The sequence below is a fragment of the Salvia splendens genome, chromosome 15, assembly GCF_004379255.2.
Source record: "Salvia splendens isolate huo1 chromosome 15, SspV2, whole genome shotgun sequence".
NCBI lineage: Eukaryota > Viridiplantae > Streptophyta > Magnoliopsida > Lamiales > Lamiaceae > Salvia > Salvia splendens.
In genome coordinates this window covers 17,751,654-17,769,856 of record NC_056046.1, presented here as the reverse complement: position 1 = coordinate 17,769,856, position 18,203 = coordinate 17,751,654, and the positions used below count along the sequence as shown (strand labels likewise).

General features: G+C 39.4%; 4 protein-coding genes across 4 annotated transcripts; 3 read left to right on the top strand and 1 right to left on the bottom strand.

Annotated features, from left to right (window-relative positions):
• Window positions 1–55: 55 nt before the first annotated feature.
• LOC121767694 (GTPase ERA-like, chloroplastic) lies at window positions 56–3,515 on the top strand. Its single transcript, XM_042164020.1, has 8 exons — window positions 56–702; window positions 854–994; window positions 1,334–1,447; window positions 1,761–1,886; window positions 2,101–2,199; window positions 2,301–2,402; window positions 2,843–2,923; window positions 3,013–3,515. Exons 1-8 carry the CDS (start codon window positions 175–177, stop codon window positions 3,097–3,099), a joined length of 1,278 nt encoding a protein of 425 aa, XP_042019954.1. The 5' UTR covers window positions 56–174; the 3' UTR covers window positions 3,100–3,515.
• On the top strand, window positions 3,285–11,714 carry LOC121766797 (mannan endo-1,4-beta-mannosidase 7-like). Its single transcript, XM_042163041.1, has 5 exons — window positions 3,285–3,296; window positions 5,027–5,221; window positions 5,315–5,455; window positions 11,051–11,238; window positions 11,329–11,714. The coding sequence occupies exons 1-5, from the start codon at window positions 3,285–3,287 to the stop codon at window positions 11,672–11,674; spliced, it is 882 nt and encodes a 293-aa protein (XP_042018975.1). The 3' UTR covers window positions 11,675–11,714.
• A 2,472-nt stretch (window positions 11,715–14,186) lies between these two features.
• LOC121766524 (putative pentatricopeptide repeat-containing protein At3g47840) lies at window positions 14,187–16,649 on the top strand. The gene has a single exon (XM_042162780.1). It carries the CDS (start codon window positions 14,209–14,211, stop codon window positions 16,327–16,329), a length of 2,121 nt encoding a protein of 706 aa, XP_042018714.1. The 5' UTR covers window positions 14,187–14,208; the 3' UTR covers window positions 16,330–16,649.
• A 77-nt stretch (window positions 16,650–16,726) lies between these two features.
• On the bottom strand, window positions 16,727–17,799 carry LOC121766525 (lipid phosphate phosphatase epsilon 2, chloroplastic-like). Its single transcript, XM_042162781.1, has 3 exons — window positions 17,377–17,799; window positions 17,107–17,180; window positions 16,727–17,018 (listed from the first exon to the last, which is right to left on the bottom strand). The coding sequence occupies exons 1-3, from the start codon at window positions 17,660–17,662 to the stop codon at window positions 16,794–16,796; spliced, it is 585 nt and encodes a 194-aa protein (XP_042018715.1). The 5' UTR covers window positions 17,663–17,799; the 3' UTR covers window positions 16,727–16,793.
• Between the last annotated feature and the right edge of the window lie 404 nt (window positions 17,800–18,203).

Genomic DNA, 18,203 nt, shown 5'->3' with positions numbered 1-18,203 from the left:
CGACGTCGTAGCTAGTGATGACATGATACAGTCGAACAGATAACGTTCTGTTTTTTTAGCTATGGAGTTTGCAAGCTTTCCCCACGCTTAAAAATCGAGCGACGGCGGTTGGAGGCGGAAGATACGGCGGAGATGTGTATCGAATTTTGCCTGTGAACTTGAAGAAAGCCTAAAATGAAGGAATTAGCTCTGCAATACAGCATTCCCCCCTCTTCCACCTCAAAACTAGGAATTTTCCAACGGAGGAATTTTCCCCAATTTCAGTCCTCTAGGAATAGGTGTGTAAATTGCAGCTCCGCCGCCGCTGGTAGCCGGAGAAAATCGAGCAAACCTCTACAAGTCGAAGAAATCGAAGATGTATTGCGCAGCAGTAGGTATTACGTGCAGAGCAGAGACGAGGAAGAGGAGGTAGAAGTGGATGAAGATGGAGATGAAGCGACTTCGTCGTCGATGCTCCTGTCATTGAGCATAAAGCCTGACAGGAACATTGCTTTGCTGGACGATTACGAGATGGAAGAGATGGATTACGTCTCCGACGACCCCAATCACCGGAGCGGCTACGTGGCGGTGGTCGGAAAGCCAAACGTCGGAAAGAGCACTCTGTCGAATCAAATGGTCGGTCAGAAGCTGTCAATCGTCACTGACAAGCCTCAAACAACTAGACATCGTATCCTTGGAATATGCTCTAGCTCGGATTATCAGGTTAGCTTTCTCTCTCGTTTCTATGAAGATTTTTTGTGATGCTTAGTATTTCTAACAGTTGATGGAATTGATGATTGATTGTGTTTCTTTTTTTTAATGGTGTTATCTACCTTTGTTAATAAATTGATGTAATTTTGGGGATTCTGCGTAGATGATTCTGTATGATACACCGGGTGTTATTGAGAAGAGAATGCATAAGTTGGATTCTATGATGATGAAGAATGTGCGGAGTGCTGCCATTAATGCAGACTGTGTTGTCATTGTTGTTGATGCTTGTAGGGCGCCTGAAAAGGTACTACTCCCTCCCTCCGTCCCTCTGTAGTAGAGAAGTTTCTTTTCGGCACGAGATTTAAGAAATTGTGTTCAAAGTGAGTTAAGTGAAGAAAGAATAAAGTAGGAAAGGAAAAAAGTAGAGAGATGAAGAGATAATAAAGTAAGAGAGAGTAAAGTAAGAGAGAAGAAAAGTTGGTGCTTTTTACCAAAATAGGAAATGACTAAACTACAATGGGACAACCAAAAAAGGAATACGACTTAGCTACAGAGGGACGGAGGGAGTACTATTATTTTTCATTTTTGGAAGAAAGTTTCAGTTTTATGTCTTTTTTGAGTTGAACTACTTATCTCTTATCAGATTGATGAGGTGTTGGAACAAGGAGTTGGAGATCGGACGAGTAAGTTACCCACCTTGCTTGTTTTGAACAAGAAGGATCTGATCAAACCTGGGGAAATTGCAAAGAAAATCGAGGTATATATTGCTCTTTTATGCTGGTATCCTAAGATATGAAGAAGTTGATCAATATTGTCACAAGTGCCAGATGATATTCTGTTAATGAAAGCATGGTTGGGTCTAGTGACCCTAATGAATGAGTGCATGCAGAGTGCTTGATATAAGCTGTGGTTGTGTCACATTATTTTGCCCAAGATTTCTGGCCCCGATCTTCACAGTTTAACCTGCAAGATATAGTTTTCTTCCTCAAAACTAGTACAGGCATCCATGCTTCCAGACTCCAGTACGTTCGTGTAAATGCAAACATGGTTAACTATCACATCTCTTGCAGTGGTATGAGAAGTTTGCGGATGTTGATGAGGTCATACCTGTGAGTGCCAAGTTTGGCCACGGAGTGGATGATGTCAAGGAATGGATTCTATCTAAACTACCTAAGGGACCAGCTTATTATCCTAAGGTGTGGTGTGTATATTATGTTTCCAATATTTTCTGAAATTTTTTTAAGAAAGATTTCCAGAAGGTGTAATTGTAGCTTTGGAATGATTGGCTTTCATCTCTTTAATCAGAAATCTATTTAATATTACATGGGTTCAAGCCATGACCAATTGTTTGGTTAATCCTTTCAGAAGGTAAAGATCTAGATTTGAGATCAAGTTATTACTTGTCTTCAGGATATTACTAGTGAGCACCCCGAGAGATTTTTTGTGGCTGAAATTGTCAGAGAAAAAATCTTTATGCAGTACCGAAACGAAGTCCCTTATGCATGTCAGGTAACCTACACTTGAAATTGTTAAAAGTAATTCAAGATATCCATAAATTGTCGATGATATTGTCTTATTTGTTCACTGTGACATTTTGTACAACCGGACAGGTTAATGTTATTAGCTATAAAAGTAGGCCTAATGCAAAAGATTTCATCCAAGTAGAGATTGTTGTGGAGAAGAACTCACAGAAGATTATCCTTATTGGAAAGGTAATCTTTTCTATCCATGAATACACACGATCTCCTGTACTCTGTATATCTCTGGTTGTTTTGATTTCTGTTAGAAGTTAGATAGAGAAGCAGTAAATGGCGCCCCTCTAAGGATTCATATTCTTAATAATCTTGTTGTTGATCACATACTATTAACATCGCAAATAAGTAAACAGAAAACTTTAGGATCCTTTTATTGAAACATGGTTTGAGGCCAAAATGAAATATTGATAGAAAGGAATATTAAGACGATCAGTCAGAAGGAATATGTAGGTTTGTATTCCTCAAATCTTATGATTCTCTTTTCACTCTCACTTCCTTCTTCCCATGACAATGGCTTGGCTCCTTATACTGTTATCTACTTAGATTCATAAAAAGAAAAGCTGAACTGCATAGTATTGAAATTGCTAGCAACTAAATCCATTGGCAACTGTAATCAGGAAGGAAAAGCATTGAAGGTATTAGCAACAGCAGCACGGCTAGATATAGAAGATTTCTTGCAGAAGAAAGTTTTCCTCGAGGTATGAACTTCTCCAATCGAGCAATCATTAATGTCCTTTTCTCAAGATCTTCCTTTAAAAAATTTGAGCTAACAAAATCACGTGTGCAGATAGAAGTGAAGATAAAAGAGAACTGGCGACAGAACGAAGGACTGCTCAAATACTATGGATATGGTGGCCAAATACAAGCTTTGTGACACACATATGACCTTCGATTCGTACATATGCCGCGAGTTTTGCTCATGGCCAAGTTTTGGTGTGCACATATTTGAGACAAGAAATTGAGGAATACCATTGGAAGATCAGTTGCCATCATGCTGAAAGGAAGGTAAAGCCAAAGGTGCTCATTGAGTGTTGGCTCATCGTTTGCCTCCTATCAAGGATGGTGGCCGTGGTATTTGATAGGTAGGAGACACCACGCTACATGTCTTCACATATTAGGTGCCACTCTTCACGCCTCAATTAATACATAGCCCCATTCAATGTTCCTTTTCTGTATACTCATTTTCTCTTCTTTTCTCTTTAATTTGGAAGAAAATACTCTTATTTTCAATTACGAAAAAGGTAAATAATGCAATGTAGGGAGCAAAATAAGATTGCTTGGTTTCCTTCATTTGTTACGTCGGTGCCCTTTATTACTTTTTACTTGATGAAACCACAGTCCAATAAAAAATAATACCAGTGACCCACCATGTTTATAAAATTAACAAAATTTAAATCTCTTTAATTTTTAAAAAAAATTAAATACATTTCCCGTTAATTCCGGTACACATAGACATAACTGCAAATATAAACTTCCCCAACCAAAGAAAATAGGGTATATTCTTGTGGGACGGAGGTAGTATTTGTTACAATAATGCTTTTATTGATTATATTAACAATATTTTATTAATTAAAATGATTATATTTTAATAATTATAATCTCTTGTCAAATAGCAAAAATAAATAACTTTTTCTGCAATAAATAACTTTTATTTGCAACAAACTCTATTAGTAAATTTATATATTAAACACTAATTTTTCATAGTAAATGTAAATTTTATTCCCAATAACAATACTCTTTATTCTATGATGAAGTATAGTAAATAACAAGCTCTCTATCTATCCAATAGACCAAAGGATTTGAGTCATCACATGTTAAATAGAAACATATTATTGATCCTTTTAAAATAATAAATTTTATTTAAAAATTATAACTTTTCTTGAAAATATCAACACAGTATATTGAAATGTCAACAAAATTATTTGTTGTCATTTTAATGTCACTGTATTGACATTTTTAATTCACTGCATTGATAAGTTATCAGAGTTTGCAACTTAAGAAAGCCTCTCCTGTAACAAAAGCTATAGAAAATAACAAAAATAAGATAATGCAAAAATTCTTCATCATAATAACTATATTATTTTATTATAAAATTCAAATTTGAAGAAGAAAAATGTTTTAACTTTTATTTTTTTCATATATTAAAATAAATGATTTCACTGTTGTATATTTAGAATATTTTTTTAAAAAAAGAACTAGATATAAAAGAATAGTAGTACTATATTAAGTTATCAAATTATTTTATAATTAAATATAACATTTTAGTTACATAGTGTGTTAATTAATACTACTATAATGATAAATTTATAATCTGAATTAATATTTTTTAATTAAGCATTAAATTAACATGACATAAGTATATATATACATATGATTTTGTTTGAAATCCATTTATAACTTTAATGCATGATTCACGTTTATCTCTAATAAATGAGCATGCATTTAGATAAATGTATTTAATTTGATATAATTTTCCTTAACTAGATATATATCCATTTAATATGATATTAGGGTAGATTAGTCACAATATAAAATATAGTTATGGCAAAGTGACATAGGGGCATTATGTCATAGAGACATTATGTCTCTAAATCACTACTCTAAAAAATAATACCAGTGACCCACCATGTTTATAAAATTAACAAAATTTTCAAGGTCTCTCTCCTCTCTAAAAAAAAACAAGTCTTTGTGTGTGTTTTGTGTTGGCATAGAGACTGCGTGGCTAGTGTCTGAGGCCAAATGTCTTAGGTTTGAGTCCGTTTTTAAATTTATGGTTATTGATTTTATTATTGTTTTTGAAGGGGCTGGATTTTGTAGTGGCAGAAGCAAGGAGATGTGGGATTAGGCTGATATTGAGTTTGGCTAATAATTATGAAAGTTTTGGTGGGAAGAAGCAGTATGTGAATTGGGGTAGAAGCAGAGGACAGTATCTCACTTCTGATGATGATTTCTTCACAAACTCTATGGTTAAAGGCCTCTACAAGAATCATATTAGTGTATATTAACACACTCGTTATTTCTTGTTTCTAGCAAACTCAAATCAAGATTTTATCATGGTTTGTGTTTTTTGTTTTTTTTTTGTTTTGCAGAGTGTGCTTAACAGATATAATGCATTCACTGGAGTGATCTACAAAAATGACCCAACAATCATGGCTTGGGAACTCATGAATGAGCCAAGATGCACCTCTGATCCCTCGGGCAGAACTATTCAGGCATGGATAATGGAGATGGTGTTAAATGGTATAGACAACATATTTAGAGAAGAAAGCAATGGGAGAAGATTATTATATTTTGATTGAATGATGAAATGGTACTCAACACCCATATATTTATAGGGATGTTAGTGACTTTTGAGATCCTACAATAAATGTATATTCATGGAACTACACTACTATTGGAACAATGCATGCACATCTTCAATGCTTCTTGGAACTCCATTCTTGGAACTCTATTCTTCTTTAATGCTTATTGATACTTCTCCTTTTCTCAACACTCCCCCTCAAATTGAGTGGTGGGATCTCCAAAACTCAATTTGGAAAGCACATCTTCAAAGCTCCTTGAGTTGACTGCTTTAGTTAGGATGTCGGCAAGTTGATCCTCAGAGCGAACAAAAGGGAGTTCGACAATCCCATTCTCAATGTTTTCTTTGATGAAGTGTCTGTCAACCTCCACATGCTTCGTTCGATCATGTTGTACTGGATTTTGTGAGATGCTTATAGCGGCTTTGTTATCACAATACAACTGGCACTTGCTTGGAGGGAGATTAATCTCTTTCATCAATCTCCTTAACCATAAAATCTCGGTCAACCCACTTTTAATCCCACGAAATTCTGCTTCGGCACTCGAAAGAGCCACCACCTTCTGCTTCTTACTTCTCCATGTTACCAAATAACCTCCAACAAAGGTAAAGTAGCATGCTGTAGACTTCCTATCGTTTGGGTTCCCTGCCCAGTCAGCATCTGTATAACCATGAATCTCAAGATGCCCATTTTTAGCGAACAACACTCCATGCCCTGGAGTTCCCTTCAAATACCGACAAATCCTAAGTGCTGCCTCCATGTGATTTGTCTGCGGCTTATACATGAACTGACTTACAACCCCAACTGCATAGGCAATATCTGGCCTAGTGTGCGAGAGATATATGAGTTTTCCGACTAGTCGCTGATATCGACTACGGTCAGCCAACTTGGCTCCTTCTCTGATTTGTAATCCGTGATTAACTGCCAGAGGAGTGTCTGCTGGTTTACATTCCAGTAGGCCAGTCTCTGCTAGGATGTCCAAGATATACTTCCTTTGTCGCAGAAAAATTCCTTTGGTTGACCTTAGCACTTCAATCCCAAGAAAGTACTTGAGATTCCCCAAGTCCTTCATCTCAAATTCCTGAAAAAGATTTTTCTTTAATTCCTCAATCTCTTCTAGGTCGTCACCTGTAATAATCATGTCATCAACATATATGATTAAACATGTGATCTTATCACCCTGCTTCTTAAAAAATAGCGTATGGTCTAAATTGCTCTGTGTATATCCATAGCTAATCATTGCCCCAGCAAACTTCCCAAACCATACTCTTGGAGATTGCTTCAATCCATACAAGGTCTTCTTCAATCGGCACCCTTCACCTGCTTTAAAATCTGTTGCAAAACCTGGGGGTGCCTCCATGTAAACTTCTTCTTCCTTCTTCAACTCTCCATGTAGGAAGGCATTCGTCACATCAAACTGGTGTAATGGCCAGTCCCTATTAGCAGCAATGGATAACAACACCCGAATTGTGTTCATCTTAGCTACTGGAGAGAAGGTCTCAGAATAGTCAACTCCATATGTCTGAGTATAGCCTTTTGCGACAAGTCGTGCCTTGTACCTTTCTATCGAGCCATCAGGTCTTCTTTTGATAGTGAAGACCCATCGACAACCCACTGGTCGCTTCCCTTCTGGTAGAGCACATTTCTCTCATGTGTGGTTTCGAATCCGTGCATCAATCTCTTTCTTCATTGCTTCCCTCCAATGCTTGTATTTCATAGCTTCTTCCCATGTCTGTGGTATTTCTTCTTCCTCATATAGTGCATTCTCAAAAGCCCAAGCCATCTCTGATAAATGGCCTTTGGCTAGGTTCACAACAGAGTACCGCTTTTTCTTGTCAATCCTCTCTGGCGTATACCTTTTGGGTGGAACTCCTCTGTTTGACCTTGGTGGAAGTATGTACCTCCCAGTGTCAGAGTCAACTCCTTCGACCTCGACTTCCTCAATTTCCCTTTCTTCGGCCTCAATTGAATTTTCTTCTGCACTTACAGTGTTAGCCAAACAATTATCTGTAGCCAAACAATTATCTGTATCCACAGGATTACTTACATTGGATAACCTTAACGGAGAAATATTTGAGGCGATGCCACTTTCTACGATGGACTCTACCACATCAGAGACTTGCTCAGCGGAATTGCTCAGCGGAATTGCTTACTGTTTTCTCTGATAGATCCACATCAGGATTGCTTGGCGTTGGCAGTGGCATTGAGATCCAACTTAGCGGGTCCGTATCATTGTTATCTCTAACATTACTCTCCCCCTGACCGCTAAGATGGGTAAAGAAGTACTCAGTTTCAAGAAAGTTGCAGTTCATTATAACAAACATCCGGTTGGACTTTGGATCGAAACACCTATACCCCTTTTGATTTACCCCATATCCTACAAAAACGCATTTGATAGTGCAAGGGGATAGTTTAGTTCTTTCATGTTTAGGAATGTGGACAAAAACGGAGCATCCGAAGACGCGAGGTTCAAGAGTCAAGGGCGGAGGAATTTTTGTGAAGGTGGACAAGACCTGTAGAGGAGTTTTGTGTTTGAGAATACTTGTGGGCAATCGGTTTAAGAGATAGGCTGAGGTGGCAATGGCTTCTGGCCAGAAGTGTTTCGGGGCTTTTGACTCTATAAGCATAGAACGAGTCATTTCGAGGAGAGATCGATTTTTCCTTTCAGCCACACCGTTTTGTTCGGGAGTATGAGCACATGTGGTTTGGTGTATAAGGCCTTTGTTTTGGAAGAGTTGTTTCATGGTAGAATTAACGAACTCCCCCCCATTATCTGACCGAAGGACCTGAATGGTTTTGTGAAACTGAGTTTGGATAAGGTTATAGAAATGGGTAAAGTGTGACAAAACTTCAGATTTTTGTTTCATGAAATATATCCAGGTCATGCGAGTGCAATCATCCACAAAAACTAAGAAATATAAAAAACCTTGCCCCCAATAACTGGTGCGGGCCCCCAAACATCAGAGTGCACTAAGGCAAATGGGGTTTCAACACGAGTATTACTTAATGGGTAAGAGTTCCGATGACTTTTGGATAAAAGACAAGTTTCACAGTACATGTCATGCTTAGGAATAATACTAGGAAATAACAATTTTAAGTAACCGATAGATGGATGACCCAAGCGCCGATGCCAAAGCCAAGCTTTCCGGTCAGCTGATCCGTGAGTTAACATGGCAGTCCCTTTTTGAGCTATCTCATCCACATAGTAAAGCCCATCACGTTCAGTGCCACGCCCAATTATCTCTCCGGTTCGGATATCCTGCAACAGACAAAATTGTGGCTGCATTAGTAACGTACAATTCAATTCCTTTGTGACATGACTAATGGATAATAACTTATGAGACATCGAAGGAATATATAGACAATTTGATAACTGCAAAGTTGGGGAAATGTTAACGGTTCCAGCCCCCTCAACCACCGTAAATTCCCCATTGGCAGTTTGGATATGAGATTTTAGAGGTTTCTGAAGGTTGGTAAGGTCTGAGGCATCATATGTTATGGTATCGGTTGCCCCACAGTCAAAAATCCATTTATCATTTTTCTCATGGCCATTAGATACTGCACACACAACTCCAAGCTTCTCGAGAGGCTGAAATCGATTTTGGCAAGTGGTTTGGGAAATTATGGAATTTTCAGGAGATTTGGGGGCTAATTGTGACTGAGAATTTTGGTGGGGTAAAACCTGCAATTTCCCAAAGATTTGGGGGCTTCCAATAAAAGAGCCCCCTAACCCTAATCTACCTGAATCGGGCGCCGTCTCTCCCCTCATCAATTCTTCACTCCAATCGTGAATTACACTCCCACTTCCGCTGGCAACGAAGTTTGCTGCCCCGGTTGTGTTCGCCGGCTGAGCAGCTTCATTTCTGGTCCTTCCTCCTGGCTGGACAGCACCGGCGGTTTGCGCGACCCCCTGCACGGCGTTGCCTCCGTCGCCTCCAACTGCTGCGGCGGCGTGCCCGCCACGGTTCCAGGGTGTTTGCGGTTGCGGCGGCTTGCCGTGCTTCTCTTCCCACCAATCTGGATATCCAACTAGTTCAAAGCATGAATCTTTTGTGTGTCTTTTCCGTTTGCAGTAGGAACACACCAATTTTGACTTGTCTTCTTCATCACTTCGCCGATTTCTATCATTGCCACTGCCGCGACCACCACTGTTGCTGCCACGACCACCACCGTTGTTGCCGCGACCACCACCCTGAGAGCCGCCGGTAGGGTTCTGCCACCCTCGGATGGCGAGGCTAGTTCCAATTCCATCCATGGCAGCTGCTCCGCCGGTGTTTGCCTGTTGTAACACTCGGAGTCATGTCTCCTCCTGCTGAATCAGGTTGTACGCATAGTCGACGGAGGGAAGCGGGTCCATTTTCAGTATCTCCCTCTTGGTTGTTTCATATTTGCTATCAATTGCATAGAAAAACTGACATACTCTCTGATCTTGTATGAATTTGTTATGAATCTCCATATCCTCTGGACATTTCATTGGGTTCGTCTGTTTTTGGTCGATTGAAATCCAGATCTCTCCCAACCGGCTCCATATTTCTTCTAATGAACTGCTTCCTTGTCTCAGTGTGGTTGCTTTGAACTGAAGATCATACACCTGGATTTTATCTCTTCCGCTCCCATATGTGACGGCCAACGCATCCCATATACGCTTTGCCGTCGGATGTTGTGAAACTCGACTGACCAGTCGAGGCTCAATGTTTTGTATTAACCAAGTGATCACACAGTGATCGGCTTGTTCCCATTGTATGAAGGCTGGATCGGTTCGCGGTGGGGAAGGAGGCACTCCGGTGACGTGAGATACCATTCCCCGACCGCTTATTGTCGTCTTCATCAATACGGACCAAAGGGTGTAATTTTCTCCATTCAACTTATTCCCACCAATGTGGAGGGGCTGCGTGTCATTCTGAATGGCATGACAGCTGTTTCTGGTGGATTTGGTTGGTTCATCGCAAAACTATTGCGCATAAAGTTGGCAAATTGCCGGGCAAATTCATCTGTCATAGATGAATCTGAGGTTTCGGTTACTATATAGTTGTCATTTGACATTTTGGCTTATGGTTATAGGTACAGCGGAAAAAGGAAAAACAAAATTATTGTATGTTAAATGGTTATAGGTACAACGGAAATTATTGTATGGTTATAGGTACAGCGGAAAAAGGAAAAACAAAATTATTGTATGGTTATAGGTACAGCGGAAAAAGGAAAAACAAAAAGGTATCAAGGACGATGATGATACCTTACCTGAGTCCAAACCCGCTCTGATACCATGTTAAATGGTATAGACAACATATTTAGAGAAGAAAGCAATGGGAGAAGATTATTGTATTTTGATTGAATGATGAAATGGTACTCAACACCCATATATTTATAGGGATGTTGGTGACTTTTGAGATCCTACAATAAATGTATATTCATGGAACTACACTACTATTGGAACAATGCATGCACATCTTCAATGCTTCTTGGAACTCCATTCTTGGAACTCTATTCTTCTTTAATGCTTATTGATACTTCCCATTTTCTCAACAGATGGCTTCTTATTTAAAGTCCGTAGACAGAAACCATTTGGTCGAAGCCGGATTAGAAGGCTTCTTCGGCCCATCATCGCCTCAGCGAAGCAGATTGAATCCAGTCTCCAACATTGGGACAGGCTTCATTGCAAACAACATGGTTCCCGTGGTTGATTTTGCAACAGTGCATTCCTATCCCGACCAATGGTACGTTACTACTAATCGAAACTCGCTTGTAATTAAGTTGTAATGTATAATGCATAGTTGTGACATTTTGTTGTTTTGTGTGAGTAAAAGGCTATCAAACACAAATGATCAGAATCAGGTGTCTTTCATGAGCAAATGGCTTGACACACACATCCAAGATGCTGAGCGCGTTCTGCGGAAGCCTATACTGATCGCGGAATTTGGGAAATCGTGGAGAGACATGTTCAGCGGTGGAGCTGCTGGTGGAGGTCTCTTCTGGCAGCTGCTGGCCCCGGGCATGGATAACTTCGGAGATGGGTACGAGATCATCCTGAGCGACAAGAGGCAGAGCTCGACTGCAAACCTGATAGCACAGCAGGCTCTCATAAACTGTACCAGATCAGAAAGTGGTTTTGGAGAAGCATCAAAGGGAGACACATCCACAACTGATTACTGACTCTCTATCTCTAGTCTTGTCTCTCTTTCTTTGGGATGGATCATGGATGATGGTGTTCATCCAAGAGGGTATGCTAAGCAAGAACAAGATATAGATATACTATAAGATTTGGATGCAGCTGTTGAAATATACTATAAGATGTTTGATGTTTGGGTGAGTTTAAGATGAAAGTGTGATATGTTAATGTATCCATCCTTCATAGCTGAAGCTACTATGAAAGTGTGATATTGCAATGCAAATATTTGACTACTCACAAAATTTACTCAAGTGTGAAATGCATAAACAAAAAATGATGGGGGAACATTAGAATCATACTCCCTCCGTCTCATAGAAATAGGCCGAATTTCATTTTTCGTCCGTCCTATACCAATTGTCCATGTCCATTTATGGCAACTTTTTCTTCTTTGCTTTTACTCTCTCCATCCACCATTTAAAGAGCCATTTTGACTCGTCACGAGTTTTAAGAAATTGTTTGACTTTGTGAAGAAAAGTAAAAGAAGAAAGTGAGTGGAATGTGAAACTCATTTAAAGTATTTGTTTTATATTAGATTGTGAGTATAAAAAGTTGATGGAATGTGAGATCCACATACTAAAAGTGGAATAAAGTTAATTGTTCAATAAATTGTGGACAAACCGAAATGGCAAAAGGGGGCTAAATTCCACGAATGTACGTCATGGGAGATGATATCCGCCATTTGTACCCGGAAAAAAAACATTTACAGTGATGGGAAAGACGCGTGAGGCTCTCGCGTCTTTGATAAACCAAACACGCGATAGTCTCTTGCGTGTATACAAAACAAACATCAAGCTCATGCGTGTTTGAAAACACCCGATCGGGTGAATTTTCAGTTTCAAAACACCCGGCCGGGTGAAATATTTAAGACAGGGGGAGTCCAGAGAGAACACCCGGTCGGGTGATTTTAACTTTCAAATCACCCGACCGGGTGAAATTCGTGTTTCAAAACACGCAATTCTTTTTGTTCATTGAATCTACAATGATGGGAGCATTGTGTAATAATTGGATAATTGATCATATTGCTTTATTTTAAACTGCTATCGGTGTTAATAGATAAGTCATGTAGTTTATGGATAGTGTTCTAGCCAAAGCTCTTTTCTGGTCTCAAATTGGCTTTGTAGTCGATGTGGTTTCTGGACTTCACAATTTTGCTGTATGGACTGTCGCTTGATGGATTAGTAGAGATGATAAGCGTAATTGTCCACTTTATGGGAGAGAAGAAATAAACTTATTGTAATTTGACATTATTCGTTTTTTTGTTGTTGCAGCAATTGGGTTCAATGTGGAAACAGTGCAGTATAACAACATAAAGTTTCAGGTTTGGGATCTAGGTAAATTTCGTGCACTATTTGATTACATTAATCTCTTTATCATGATAAAATTTTTGTTATTATACATACTTGAAACACGAATTTCACCCAGCCGGGTGATTTGAAAGTTAAAATCACCCGACCGGGTGTTCTCCTTGGACTCCTCCTGTCTTAAATATTTCACCCGGCCGGGTGTTTTGAAACTGAAAATTCACCCGATCGGGTGTTTTCAAACACGCATGAGCTTGATGCGTGTTTTGTATACACGCAAGAGACTATCGCGTGTTTGGTTTATCAAATACGCGAGAGCCTCACGCGTCTTTCCCATCACTGGAAATATTTTTTTTTCCGGGTACAAATGACGGATATCATCTCCCATGACGTACATTCGTGGAATTTAGCCGGCAAAAGGGTTCTTTAAATTGTGGACGGAGGGAATACCATTTATAGAACCCCACTATCCACTACTCCATCCATCCGTCATTATGAGTCTCATTTGAGTTCGACACGAATTTAAGAAATACAAAGAAAAGTGGGTGGAAAAAGATAGTGGAACGTGAGACCTATTTTTATATATTAGTTTTATGGAGTAATAAAATGTGAGGAGAATGAGTTAGTGGAAAGTGAGGTCAACCCACCATTTATAGTAAAAGTGAACTGGTACTCCTATTGGCGAACAAACTAGAATGGTCAATTGGGACTCGTAAGTGTGGACGGAGGGAGTACATTATTTGAACTACTTTTTCTCCTTATTTCTTAATTTATCAATTGTGCATTAAAACTCGTATCATTCTCAATTAATCTATTTCTATGGGACGAATGAAGTATTATAAAATCAATTTTTCTCCCTACTCAATTAAGTACTATTAGAGGGTGTTCGGTTTGCAAGATTGTATCTCGGGATTAAATATGTAGAGTGTTTGGTTCATGTGACTCAATCCTATACTTCAATTTTAGATGGATAATCATGAGATAATTAGTCATGACTAACTTCCTCCAACTAAAATAATCTCACAATTCAATTCTAGATTATATTTTGTAATATTTTATCTAGGAAATCGAACCCCATTTTAGTATAACTATATAAACAAACTATTGACCTTATTGGAACTAAACTACAAGAATCAAGAATACATTTTGAATAGCAAATTAACATTTCTTCCCAAAATATTAGCAAATAAATTATTTTGCCGTGTCTATTTTTAAATATGGTGTTACAATTGAGGCCTCTTGTTAGAAGACGATTATATACGAAATCAAGCTTAGCCTACGCTGATTCCACACAAATTTGTTTTCGGGAAGATGGGAGACTCTTTGAAGCCATGGAAACGAACATGCTGCACCTCAATTCCCAGCTGAAGGAACTCGTAAAAACCGGCGACCTGAGAAGAGCCCGCCACATGTTTGATGGATTGCCTCACAGAGATGAGATATCTTGGACGACTATGATCTCGGGCTATGTGAATGCCTCAGATTCATCTCAAGCGTTGTCTCTGTTTTCTAAAATGTGGGTGGCCCCGAATACCCGAATGGACAACTTCGTTCTCAGCCTTGCTCTCAAGGCGTGTGGGCTGAATGTGAATGTGAATTTTGGGGAAACTTTGCACGGCTATTCGGTCAAAGCTGGTTTTTTGAACTCTGTTTTTGTAGGGAGCGCAGTTCTTGATATGTACATGAAGAATGGTAGAGTTTTGGAGGGTTGTAGAGTGTTTGATGAGATGCCGTTGAGAAATGTAGTGTCTTGGACCGCCATCATCACGGGGCTTGTTCGTGGGGGTTGTAGCTTGCAGGGGCTTTCCTATTTCACAGAGATGTGGAGGGATGGTGTCGAGCATGATACTTACACGTTTGCCATTGCATTGAAGGCCTGTGCTGATTTGCAGCTCTTGAAACATGGGATGGAGATTCATGCTAGGACGATAAAGGATGGTGTGAATACGCCCTCGTATGTGGTTAATAGCCTTGCCTCAATGTATAACAAGTGTGGGAAACTATCTTACGGTTTGCATCTGTTTGAGAACATGAGTGAACCTGATGTGGTTTCGTGGACGTCTGTGATAAATACGTATGTTCAGAGAGGGAATGATCATCAGGGAATCAAGGCTTTCGTAAGGATGAGAGAGTGTGGTGTGTGTCCTAATGAGTACACTTATGCTGCAGTGATTTCTAGCGTTGCAAATGTTGCACGAATTATTTGGGGACGACAGTTGCACGCCCTTGTTCTGCAGCGAGGTCTTGCAGATTTGTTATCTGTAGCGAATTCGCTCATGACTATGTATTCAAAATGTGGGCAGGCAAGTTCAGCTTCAGCAATATTTTCCGAAATGAGAATAAGAGATGTAATTTCTTGGAGTACTATTATTGCAGGTCATGCACAAGGGGGTGATGGAGAGCTGGCCCTCGAGCTTCTGTCATGGATGAGGAGGGAAGGGTCGAAACCGACTGAATTCGCTGTTTCCAGTGTCCTGAGTGCCTGTGGAAGTATGGCCATTCTTGAACAGGGTAGACAGCTTCATGCTTATGCTCTGACTGTTGGTTTGGATCAAACAGCGCTTGTTCGAAGTGCTTTAATAAGTATGTATTCGAAATGTGGGAGCTTACAAGATGCTGAGAAGACTTTCTCTCTGTCACAGACTGACGATATAGTGTCATGGACAGCCATGATCAATGGCTATGCTGAACATGGGCGCAGCCGAGAAGCCATTGATCTATTTGAGAAGCTTCATCATTTTGGTTTGAGGCCAGACCCTGTTACCTTCATCGGCGTTCTTAGCGCTTGTAGCCATGTGGGACTTCTTGAACTCGGCTTTCGCTACTTTGATTCATTGACAAAAGAGTACAACATAGCTCCTTCAAAAGAGCACTACGGTTGCATGATCGACCTCCTATGCCGGGCTGGAAGACTGCAGGAAGCTGAGAATATGATCAGAAGCATGCCTGTGGAAAGGGATGATGTTGTTTGGTCAACTCTCCTTAGAGCCAGCAGAGAACACAGTGATGTTGAGCGTGCAAGGACTGCAGCAGAGCAGCTGCTCCAACGGGATCCAGATTGCGCAGGGACGCATATCACACTGGCTAATATATATGCCTCGAGAGGTAAATGGAGCGAAGCAGCAGAGGTGAGGAAACTGATGAAATCAAAAGGTGTTATCAAGGAAACTGGCTGGTCTTGGATCAAAATCAAGGATCGGGTTTCTGCATTCGCTGCTGGTGACAAAAATAATCCACTGTATGAAGATATACACTGCATTTTGAAGTTGATAGCTTCAAAAGATGATCTCACACTACAAGAACTTGCTTCAATCCTATCTTTTACAGAGGTTAGTTAGCAAATGGTTGAGGATTGTTATGCAATGTCAAAGCAATGTGTTTATTTATTCTGGGCTGATGGAAATCTTGGACTCCTTCAAGAAACTATCTATGAGAAAGGTCAGCTTCTTTTGATCAAGAATGGAAACTGGCACCTGAATGAGACATGCCATCCGTTCTTCCAGCACCAAGCATAATGCCCATGTCAGCGTCGAGCCACAGAGCTTCGAAAAATTTTAGTTTTAAGAAAGAATCGCGCTAGTTGGGGCTAAAAATCTCATGGATCAATGCTCTGATCAAAGATTTCATGATTTATACAAAAGTTCTACCTGTTTGTTTTCTTCTTCTTTTCATAGTTTCTCTCAATGCATTAAGAATAAAAGTTTAAAATTTTGTAGAAATAATAATTTTTCATTTATTATGAGCATCAAGTTCAACAATGATCCTATTGAGAATAATGTTAAAGACATTTCATCTGAATTTTCTATGTATCATTAAGCCAGGACTGGTAACTGTGAAAAACAAAAGAAACAACAAATACAAAGGAACCCAAACTGATAACAATTTTTGCCCACAAGAAGGATGTGAACAAGTTGAGCACAAAACTATTCCATGACCAGAACCAGAGGAACCCGAACGTGAATCCCACGACTGCTCCCACTACCACTTGGCTAACTGTATGAAGACGCTGGGAGACCCGAAGCCATGCCTACAACAGCAAGGTTTCAAAACTCAACAACAAATTAATTCTATCAAAATTTAACTAGCAAGTCTGCGCGCAGCTGTTGTGTACTTACAAAATAAGAGCCGTTTATAGCAAAAACACCGCTCAGTGCGACTGTAAAAGCATCGACTCCGAACATCTCCACCACTACAGAGAAGGATACACATCAGATATCCAATATGCGTAGTAAGACAAGGTAAACGAAGCAGATTTGGCAGCAGTCAACAATATTATTGATCATATTACGTGAAGAGGAATGTGTGCTTAAAACTCGTATAATTTGCATCCTTATTTCACGTAATTTCAACCATATTTATTACAGCAAGAATGTCATAATACTTACATGAAACAGCGAGAAATGTGATGGTATAACTTATAGACTGCGCATGAGAAGAAGGCATCCCCGGGTCTGATCTTAGTCCGGAAACCGGCCTTTCATGGTTTAGTAAATGCTTAAGTACAACAGAGAGCGTAGCGTTGAGTGCAGACCCAACAGAAGCCCATAAAGCTAGTGCATCATGCTTCCAGAGAAGGAATACAATAAGAATCGCTGAGATGAGCCACTTGCTCTGAATCAAGTTTACGAAGCCAACGAAATTAGTAAATTCTAAAGATACGAAAATGTTCATCAAGTCCAATCAATTTCAGGAAAATGGTTGCTTTCAACATGATTCACGCACATATACATCATGAATCTGGCAATCAAGATACACCTTTTTGGAGCTTCGGGAGAAAAAAAAAAGGATAAGTGAAGAACTCAAGAGGAGAAAACAATGCTCAAGAATAAAAATGAGGAGATGCTAATTAGTAGTACTACTATATCATAGCTTTGCTTTGTGCAGCCACATTTAATGCTTACCATTAAAAATCATCTACCTTTCAGAGAAAATCATGTAACCAAATCATTGACTTCAAACACATCATTAACAATTCACATCAAATATTAGACTATGATGAATACCCTTACAAAATTTCAACAACATTAGCTGCTATATCTACAAATTCTACAGCTCCTATTTGTTGAGAAAGGAAGAAGATTACGCTGAGATATCAGAATCATCCAAAGAAGGAAACAAGAATAAAATCAGCATAAATCAATTAGCATTGATTGAATAATATATTTCCTATGATTCTGTAAATCTTACCTTGTAGTCTTGTACAAATGATGTA